Here is a 10,806-nt window from a genome sequence, read left to right as displayed (position 1 = left end):
GGATTAAACAAGTACAGTACAGTAAACAGATGATGGACACAACATGAACTATTCTTTACACTAGAGATGAGTGAAATTTGCAAAACATTGAAATATTCACCCCAATTTGCATTTGACTGTGAACTTTGGCATGTTTCACCAGCAGAATTTAGCCTTAGGTGTTCCCAGTCCTACCCCAATGGCACCACACAGAAGGATGAATTGACTGTCATAGTATGAACCGGCCTGTTCTGCCTCGAAATTCGAATTGTATGAAATTTCGCAACTTTGCTCATCTCTACTGTAGACCTTTCATCCTTCTGCTTTCTGTAATGTCTCTATATACAAACTCTCAGTTTAGTGTATGGCGAACAGATTACAGCTGTGATGAGGTTAAAGACAGCTTTGTGTCTGAGTCTTTATAGTAATCCCAATCATTCCCTAGTATTATAAAAGAGAAACATCTTCCAAGTGCTTGCTCATCCAACGGGGAACTGACCTTACACAGCCAATCATGGACTATTAAACGGACCCTCAGTGCTCACAGGATCTTTACATAATGTGTGACAGATCATGAACATTGATAAGCTATTTTCGCCATATTGGACTGTTGTGTGAGAGGCAATTAGAAGCAGAAGAAAATGTTCCATAGACAGCAATACAATAATAATAGTATCATTACATAAAAAGAGATAAAAACAACAACACAACAATCAAACCTGGTACATATTAGACTGCTAGATCAGTAGCTGTAGTTCTGTATGGGTGGATGGGGGCTAATGGAGCAAGTAAAACCCCTTTTGGAAACAAATATATGTGTGTACTATTAACCGAAATAATATTCCTGAACAACTGATTTGTTTAAACTTTAAGAGGTTCAAACCAAGATTACTGTAATTTGCAGACTTTTATTTTTATAAATCTAGAAATAAGAAAGGTAGCTATAAGAATTAAACAGTACTTTACGTTCTTTGTGTACAATTGAATACAATGCAGCAACAGAGCATTGCAATAACAAAAATAAACCTCAGTGCCTGATAATATACTCTGAATGCAAACAAACACTTTAAAAATTGGACGCATTTCTGAGCAATATGTTGACATACACCTTTCTGACATCTCCATGATTTTGAGCTTACACTATTACACCTGCAATAAAATTTAATTGTTGCTTAAGACATTAAGAAAATGTTCAAAAAGGACACTCTTATTCCACCTCCAGCAGTAGGTTATAGGTTGAAAATGTGGAAATATAATGCTATCTAGCATATAAAGACACCATAGTGTCTTCATATGCCACCCACTTAATGTTACGTTTTGGTTCTCCAGTAAAAAATCAGTTTGCTCAATATTGTGGGCACCTAAGCTAAATCTTAGTACAGCTGTGATGTGAGCTCCATGTGTGCCCTCAGTCTAGAGACTTAAGATATTCACACGAATGGAAATAGAATGAGAGAGAGGCTTAAGTTAATCATTCAGTTAATAGCAGTAATTGAATTACAGACATTTAGAAGACTCAAGGTTGTAGTCTAAGACAGCTACCCTTCAGAGCTTGTGTTTCCTTCCCTTTTAACTTTATTTTGTGAGGACAGCGCTCAAGCCAAGACTAAAAGAAGATGTGACAAGTTAACCAGATATATGAAAATTATATCACATAACCATTAATTGACTAATATAAATGTCAGTAAAAGTGGAATTAGTGAAGGAGGTGATGACAGGCTTGCCACAAGATATCTCCCAGCCTGGGAAGATCCCAGATTCTATGGAGCAGGAGACACTGGAGGATAACAGACACATTAATAATATACCTACTGTGTTTGTGCAGGATACGGATCCACAACAAGATGGATACAAGGATAATGAAAGGTTTCTGCAACGGACACCTAGTTTTGGAAAAACAGTCAAATTTCTTTTGCCCCCCGTTACCATAGATGACAACGTACCCCAAGAGGAGGAGATGCAATTCTACCAGGCAGTCGAAGATGTTCTAGAATATAAAGACTACAATTTTCAAGATATGTTTTCCTCTGACAAATGGATAGACATTACAGGTATGTTAAAAATTTTGTCATACACAAAATGCAGCTTAACACTGCACTAACACCTAACGTGCTGAACATTTTGTTCACCACTTTAAAATGATTGTAGAATGGGGTTGTGAGCAGAATGACCAATGAGGTCCGTGATTGCTTCTCATTGATCCTCCCACTTGCTCACACCCCCCTACAAAAGTCACGCCGCACCGGTTTACTGACCGCAGAACCCGTAGATTTCCCGGGGCCTCTGGGAGGGGTGTGGCTATAATGTTCCACTCCCTCTCTAGGTAGTAGTGCAGCTTTAAAAACACAATATGATATCATATAACATCACAGTACTTATTTTGAAAGCAATATAGATTTCTTGATTAATACAAAATATACGTGTATGAGAAAGTCTGGAAAGTTGGAACTGTGTTCTTTGGTTAAATCATGCAAGAACTCTGTAGCTGTTTATATTAATTTAGCCACAAAATTGAAACTGTTCTACTGAAGTCATTTTATCTTGACTGAGCAAATCACATGACTGCATAAATGTTCCAAAATGTAACTATACAAATAAGATATCATGAATCATTTTTCTATCATTAGTGAAAATATATATTAATTTAAATAAAATATTTATGATATATTCATTATTATTTAACTAGTCAGGGCTAGGTTTCTTGAGGTACTCAAAGAAACTTGAACAACATTTCATTAATCAACTATAACTAAACAATAAATTTCCATTTTTACTACTGCCTTTTCAAGCGACTTCTTAAATAAGGAAAAGTTGGCCAAATATCATCATCATCAACATTTATTTATATAGCGCCATCAGATTCCGTAGCACTTTACAATTGGGAACAAACATTAATAAGACAATACTGGGTAATACATACAGACAGAGAGGTAAGAGAACCCTGCTCACAAGCTTACAATCTAGACTGTCTAGACCATGCCTGGCCAACCCAGGGGTGGGCCAAAACTTTATTATTTCGGGGGGGGGGGGGGGGGGCGATTTAACATAATCGCGCCTCCCCCATCGCCCTCCCCCCTGGATCCGCCACTGGGCCAACCTGACTTTCCAAGAGTTGTGAAACAACAAGCCTCATCATGACTTACAAGCAGATAGCCAGCCGATAGCTAGCAAAGCATGCTGGAGCTTACAGTTTCACAACACCTGGAGAACCAAAGGTTGGCCAGGCCAGGTCTAGAGAATCTGTTTAATACATACCCACCCAGAATTTACATATTCATACCTCCCAACATTTGAAAATTAAAAGTTGGAATAAAATCATCCCTGTTTTATTCTTTTCAAATCACCAATCTTCACAATAAATATCAGGTTAGGCCATAACCTTTGAGAGTCTGAACAATCAGAAATTAAACAGTATCACCAGACCTCAGCAGACATTGGTGGGCTCTCCTCACTCCTGCTAAGTTAGGGTTTTTTTCATAGGGGTTTGATATCCATCAACAACACATTATAAACAGGAGAGAGAGGGGAGCATCACTAGACCTTGGCAGACATTAGGATTTTTCTACATTTTAGGTTTACATTCACCATTTAATGTATCTCCATCAAAAATGTTATGTTATATATATAGATGGAGGTTGTATTACTTATGATAATATACTAAAGGTCTAAAGACTTTTTAGATGTTTCTTGGCTCAGAATATTTTTGAAGTTCCTCTCCATTTTGCAATGTATGAAACTAAAATACTGTTGTCTATTCTTATTCTGACTTGATTAGTGGCAGGAAGATTTGAGGGCTTGATTTTTATTCCTTCTTTTATCAGGTTCACATCCAAGTCAGGAATACCTCTTAAAATGTCCTCAGGGCTGTTACTAAACCAAATGGAAGATATCTAAATAGGAAATTAAAGTCCAATACTGCAAAACTGAGCAATTTCTGATGTGGTGGCTAAATTGGCACATATAGCATGTGATAGGTCTATAGATACCATTCTCTTAGATTTCTTACTTAAATAGATTTGTTAAACTGCTTTAGATCTAGAACAAGTTTGAACTCACATGACAATTTCTCAACAGAAAGTTACTATAAGAGATGTTACTTGTTGCTGCAGAAATTACTCATATTGAAGCAGAATTTCTTTCTTTTCTTTGCAAACAAGAATTCTTGTCTTATAAAATCTGACATCATTCCTTGAACTAAATCTTATATCCCACACCACTGAAATGACCCAAAAGTCTCAAAATATTTTCATCCAGGCCTACCTGAAAAGAGAGAGTCTGGCACCCACCAGGTCTTTCCAAATGGACGAATTCCCAGAAAGAGATATGGGCCTCCTGTCCTTTGAGTTCCTCTCTGGGAACCTCTCATATATACTACTCCCAGTCAATTTAATCTTGCTACTTTGGATTTTCCTGAAAATTTTTCTTTCTAGATCACCCCTTTTATGTCTTCCCTCCTTACCCTAAGGGTAAAGACCCAACTTTCCCCATGTAACTCTTATAATCAGGGGAGGGCTGGCTAATTTGGCCCGTGGGGCAAGATTCGATTCAGCAGCCTATTTTAAAGGAATAAAAATGCAGGTGGCCCAGCTCAAGGTAGCCCACTATGAGATCGGCCAGGGGGGCAAATGCCACCCTGCCCCCCAGCCCAGCATGCCCCCGCTTATAATTGCTTTGCCCAGCTTCATTCCAAATAACCTTTCCCCATCATATGGAAGAATACATGTTTTATTTTGAGGAAGGGCCCTTCTGTTGTGATTGCTTCTTCAATATTATCCACCCAAATGTTTAATGATTTTGCCATTGAGGTAAGAACAACAGCTGGTCTACAACCCAGGGGGTCCAGGTGTCTATCCATCAAGTCCTTAAAGAAACAGAATCTTCTATAGTTTACATGTTTTGCCAACTGTATTATGGAAGTGTCCCACAAAAAGCTTTCTTGCTTTCTCAGAGGTTATACTTTTGAGAAACTATTTTTCAGTTAAACTTTTTTCTCTGCCTATATCCATTCTTCTAGGAATTTCTTACATAAAAGGCAATGTATAGTGTACTTTCCTTGGCTTTGAGTAGTAGTAAGTTCAATAGCCTCAACTTTCTATTCTAAAGTTTATTTGATTGCTTGAATTAATGGAGATACTATAGTAAATTAAAAACTGTATGCTTCTGTGATTGCTTTCTCACCCTCAGAATCTGGATGGGTAGTAGCAGAAAGAAGGGCATGATTTTTTGGAATCTATCAAAAGAACACCTGGGATCAATGTCCTAGGCACTGAATTATTTTTTTTAGTGAGGTAAGTGCAGATTAAGGAGATATTTTTGAGGTGGAGGTGACATAATTTTGTTAATGCTTCATTACGACTAGAGATGCTCAAATATGTTTTTAAGTGGTTCTCAAATTGGTTTGTCAGAAAGTTAAAAAATTTGCAATAAATTCTCGATCTGAAAAGGATGAAAAAGGGATGATCACCCACATCAAAGTCAACAGAAAGTAGAGAGATAGGGTCTAGCATGTATATAAATTAAGTTTTGATGCAAAGAAAAACTAGAGACTTGGAGGTCGACAAAAGTAAAATGGATCAAGAGATGCTTTGAGGAAGGATAAATATCACCTTAAAAGCAAGTGAAAAAAGGCACAGTTAATGGCTTAGAGGGGGAAAGAAGATCAGAGACTTTATACCCAGTCATGGGATCAAATAAAGAGTAGAGTATTCATCAAAGAATGGGAAGGTGTGTTGAGAGTTTGTGATCATGTTTTCTGTTGACCAGTATCAGTGTTGTCTTTGTAATGTCAGATAAGATCCCAGGCAGTAAAATTGCTGTTGGGTGACATATATAAATCTTTGGCAAACACATATCTAAATTATTCACCAAAAATACAGATAGCTATAGATTGCAGTATTATAAATATATTAATGCAATTATGTCAGAAACTCTATGAAAACCAACATGTTTTAAAGACAAATTACGTAGAGACAGAAACATGTGATGCATTACTAAATATATCTAATATTCAAAATCGAAAATTATAGCAATCACAACATTATTCCAACATTCTTTTGTAAAATATTCTAGTTTACCTCCATCAATCATTTTGTGTATGAAGTGCTATTTTTCACTATTTACAGTAGTGTGAAAAAAAAGTACATTGTGTTTCTAACCTTTGTTTTTAACAATCATCTAGTCCTCTGCAAGTTTTAAAATTTGTGAAAATCTATTGTCATTTATTAAAAGCAAAAAATAAGACAACACAAAGAGGCCATGTGTGAGAAAATATATATAACATATGACTCAATAGCTTGTAGATAATTTTCTGTATAAGTTTATCAGTCACTAGCATCATATCTAAAGAATTTTGGCCCACTCCTCCTTATAACACTGCTTCTGAGGTCTGAACTTTGACAAAACCTCCTCTTTCTCCCATGCAGTTGTATATTTGCTGGTGTACTTAGAATCAATGTCCTGCTGCACGATCCAATTCTGGCCAAGCTCCAATTCATATTCATACATTTTTCTTTAGAATATTATGGAATAAACAGGAGTTCATGGTGGACTTATTGATTGTGGTGTAACTCATCTCCCTACCACTATCATTCTTGATGGTTGGTATGAGGTTCTTGTAGTGATATACAGTGTTTGGTTTTCGACAACCATAGTATTGTATATCAAGACCAAAACAGTCGACTTTGGTCTTGTCTGTCCAGAGGGCATTGTTCAGAAGTCTTGTTTCATTCAGATCTAACTTTGCCCTGAAAATACTGCAATGTTTGTTTGGGGCAAAAGGGGCTTTCTCCTGGTTACTGTTCTGAAAAACCAACTTGTTCAGTTTTTTTTCTGATGATAGACTCATGAACATTAAAAGTTTGCTATGATGAGATAGGCCTGTAGATCCCAGGATGTAACTTTTGGGTTCTTTGTGATATCCAGCACCTGACTTTTTATACATTGCCTTATTTTTTGTTAAAAAACTAGAATGACATTTGTGATAGGTAATTGCACTTGAGTTTGGATTTATAAAACTGAAGGACTAAAGATGGGTACACACTACAGAAATTTCGACCAACTTTTTATGCCGAGCAATTTTACATGCGATCGATGGTCCGATCAGTCGGTCCATGGACTACATACACACTAGCCTTGTTTAGGACGAGAAAGGGAAGAGCGGAAGTCCCGTTATCGACTTTTTACAGCCATGTTGTTGTGAACAATGATTTAAATTCCGTACACACTGCAGCGACATTTGCGGCGAAATGTTTGAGATACCGAAGACATTAGCATAAAGGGGCGGACCCTGCACTATAGCTAACTCCCAAAACAGCTTAAAAACAGAAGGCTACACTGTCCCTTCATTCATTCCCATTTGTAAACGTACAATGGCTACAAAACAAGAACAAGCAGCTGCACTTCTCATGCTTACTGTGGCAAGAAGACTGCTGGTACGGAACCGAAGAGAAAGAAGGAGAAAGAATAGATCTTGTTGGAGCAAAGAGTGGTTCAAGAGGAGAGACACGTTCTGCCATATGCCCCTGCTACAGGAGATACGGGACAACAACCCCGATGATTTCAAGAATTTTCTTCGTATGAATGATTCAACTTTTCAGGAACTGCCCCAACTTGTAACCCCTCTCATCCAGAGGGAGAACACCCAATTAAGGAGACCCATACTGCCAGAGCAAAGACTGGTGGCAACCTTACGTTTTTTGGCAACAGGGAGAACACTGGCAGATCTTAAATACAGCACGGCTATTTTACCTCAAGCTCTTGGCATGATAATACCTGACACCTGTGATGCTATCATTGAAGTTCTCAGTGACCAGTATATGAAGGTTTGTGGAAATAAATAGTATTTATTGTAAAAATAGCGCTTTTACATATTAACATATATAACATTATAAAAATAAATTTAACTTGGAATGTGCAAATCATAAATTTTTAGGACCAGCGCAATAGTTTATAAATGTTGGTAGTGCAAAATTTCGCTTGTGTCCATACCAGGTGTGTCCCCAATGTAATGTGGCATCCTTACGGATGGTAATGGCGTGGATGTCATACAAGGTTGAGACATGCCGCTTTGTCCGCCCATGGTCTGAAATGTGTATGCTTGTTTGTGTCTAAGGTTAGTTGAGGAAAGACATGTGTCTGGCCACAAATCTTCAGCGGTAGCCCTACACATGACGTCGCACAGCAGCCGCTCCATTTCAGTTTGTATGCGCTTGCTACTACTTCTCATTTTTCTAGCTAGTGTTGCTGCGAGTAAATCAAATGTGTCCTGTTCCGTTCTTGGTGTTAGCGCAATCAAGCATCCTTTCTGCTAGTGTATCAGTTTCTGGTATTTTATGTATTCTACGTCTCTTTCGCTTCTCATTTATTTTTGCTGGTGTATCACCTTCGGTCACATCTTGCCTGTCTGTAGTTAGCTGGCTTTCACGTGGAGTGGGATTAATTGTTGTAGCATCCGGGTCTTCAAATTCCAGCAGACAGTAGTGCAGGCTGAAAAAGAGCAAACGAATGAGGGAATGCAATTGCATGCATGTTCAAATGTAAACTATGTACACATCTTTATGTTTCAGTTCCCATCGACCGAAGCAGACTGGAAAGTGATAGCGGAAGACTTTGAGAGACTATGAAATTTCCCAAATTGTGGTGGTGCCATTGATGGCAAACATGTCCGAATCATGCCACCATCAAACAGTGGCTCTTTCTACTACAACTACAAAGGGTTTTTCAGCATTATTTTAATGCCCATCGTGGATGCGAACTATGAATTCCTATTTGTGGACATTGGGAAAAATGGAAGAGTCTCAGATGGTGGTGCATTGGAGCATACTGCCTTCCACAACAAACTAAAAAACAATGGCCTAAACCTTCCATCGCGGAGCAGCACAAAATATGGATTAAACTTTGTGTTTGTGGCAGATGACGCCTTTGCATTGCATGGGAATGTATTAAAACCGTACCCGCAAAGAAATATGACCCATGAAAGGCGTATATTTAATTACAGACTGTCACCTGCTCAGGCGTGTCGTTGAAAATGCCTTTGGGATTCTAAGCAACAGGTTCCGAGTTTTTCATTCGACAATCAACCTGCGTTTGGACAAAATCGACAAAGTTGTGATGGCCTGTTGTGTTCTGCATAACTTTCTGCGGCGTAAAAGCAACAGTGGACGTACCACTCAGGTCAATGTGGAAAGTAATGGCGAGGACAAGGAGGTAGTGGGCTTAACACCATTAGAGTGTGGCCACTCTAAAAACAGTTGTTCAGTGGCAAAATTAAATCGTGAAGCCTACCTTTCGTATTTCAACGGTGATGGTGCCGTGCCATGGCAAAATGATTGTATATGACTATTTATAAACATGTTATGCATTGTTATTGTGTTGTTGATTGTTTGAACATTAATAAATCTGTTACATTACAACATCATAATGTACTGTACTTACTGTGCCGCTTGCAGGTATATCATATGCTTGCTCTACCTCTGGGGATGAACTGCTGTCCATGGGCATGCTGCTAGTGGATGTACGTGGTGTTTCTTGGTCCCTCACAAAGTGTAACATATCAAAGTACCATAGCTTTGGCACATACACGTCTTCAGCTGCAGCTCCTGATTTTTTGGATGCTTCAACTTTATCTAATTCTTTTTTTTTTTTTAAAACAAGTGTTTATTGACGGTCTTAGAGTTAACAATGCAAAATGGATACATAATATATCACACAGAATATAATCAAAGCAAAAAGTAGATAAGCAGAGCTCTCCGTGCGTTGGAGAGAAAATACGTCAGATTCTATGAGAGAAAGGACCGGTATATTTTTATATTTGAAGGAGAAGAAAGAAAAGAGAAGAAGAAGGAAGAAATAGAGAAGGATGAATGAGAAAATGAGAGATGGGGAGAGAACACTCTTAAGTCAAAGACAATGAACTAAGAGGGGAGGGGATTACAAGTAGAAGGGGGGGGAAGGATTAGGTAAAGGGGGAGCGGTATTGGAAGTATGACATCCAGGGATCCCAAACCTTATTAAAAGATTTGGCCGTGTTTCGCATAATACTAGTCATGTATTCCATCTTGTACGTTTGCCAAATCCTGTTAGTTACGGCAGAAAATGAAGGAGGGGCAACCTGTTTCCAATCTATGGCAATTTGACAAGTGGCCGCTGAAATAATGTGACAAGCAAGTTTATTTTGGTGTCTAGTGGCTATGGGAAAACCGAGGGGTAGAAGAAAAAATTTAGGGTCAAAGGGTAAGGGAATTTGAATTAACATTTCTATCAAAGCTTTAATTTCACGCCAGAAGGGAATCAATTTCGGACAGTCACACCATGTATGTAGGAAAGAGCCTGCCCTAGAGCATAGACGCCAGCATCTATCGGAGGAATCGGGCAGTATCTTTTGTAATCGGGTGGGAACATAGTACCACCGGAAGAGGAGTTTGTAGACATTTTCCTTTATTCGGACACAAATTGAGCTGAAGGCAGCATTGTCTCGAATTTCCAACCACTCCTGCTCGTCAAGAGGGGAGCCCAGATCATGTTCCCATGCCAACTCATGAGGGTCACGAGGAGGAATAGAGGGAGAAACTAATTCAGAGTAGATATTAGATATAAGACCTGACGTCGATGCGTGGCGCAGACACAATGTTTCGATTGTTGTGAGAGGACGAGAAATGAGACGTAATTTGGTGAAGGAGTGAAAGTTGCAAATTTGCAGGAATTGATAAAATATCCGTGTGGGGAGGCCAATTTTAGCTTGGATGTCTGCGAATTGGGGAAATGATATATTGCGAGCTATGTCATTTAGGAAACGTATCCCTCGGGAATGCCACGGAAGGAATGCGGAAT

The 10,806-nt window shown here is 38.6% G+C and overlaps 1 protein-coding gene across 2 annotated transcripts in view; it reads left to right on the top strand.

The window, feature by feature from the left end:
• The first annotated feature begins 1,479 nt into the window (after window positions 1-1,479).
• LOC142151822 (peptidyl-prolyl cis-trans isomerase FKBP8-like) overlaps window positions 1,480-10,806 on the top strand; it is a 60,945-nt gene continuing 51,618 nt past the window's right edge. The window contains exons 1-2 of one of the 2 annotated variants that reach the window (XM_075207846.1): window positions 1,483-1,604; window positions 1,805-2,030. In XM_075207846.1, coding sequence (XP_075063947.1) covers window positions 1,937-2,030 — 94 coding nt within the window. In that variant the 5' untranslated portion in view covers window positions 1,483-1,604; window positions 1,805-1,936. Of the gene's footprint in view, window positions 2,031-10,806 lie in introns of both variants that reach the window. The other variant, XM_075207845.1, reaches the window with a different exon arrangement.

This window comes from Mixophyes fleayi, chromosome 4, assembly GCF_038048845.1.
Source record: "Mixophyes fleayi isolate aMixFle1 chromosome 4, aMixFle1.hap1, whole genome shotgun sequence".
Lineage (NCBI taxonomy): Eukaryota > Metazoa > Chordata > Amphibia > Anura > Limnodynastidae > Mixophyes > Mixophyes fleayi.
The sequence above is the reverse complement of the archived record's forward strand: the minus strand, read 5'-3'. Positions and strand labels throughout refer to the sequence as shown.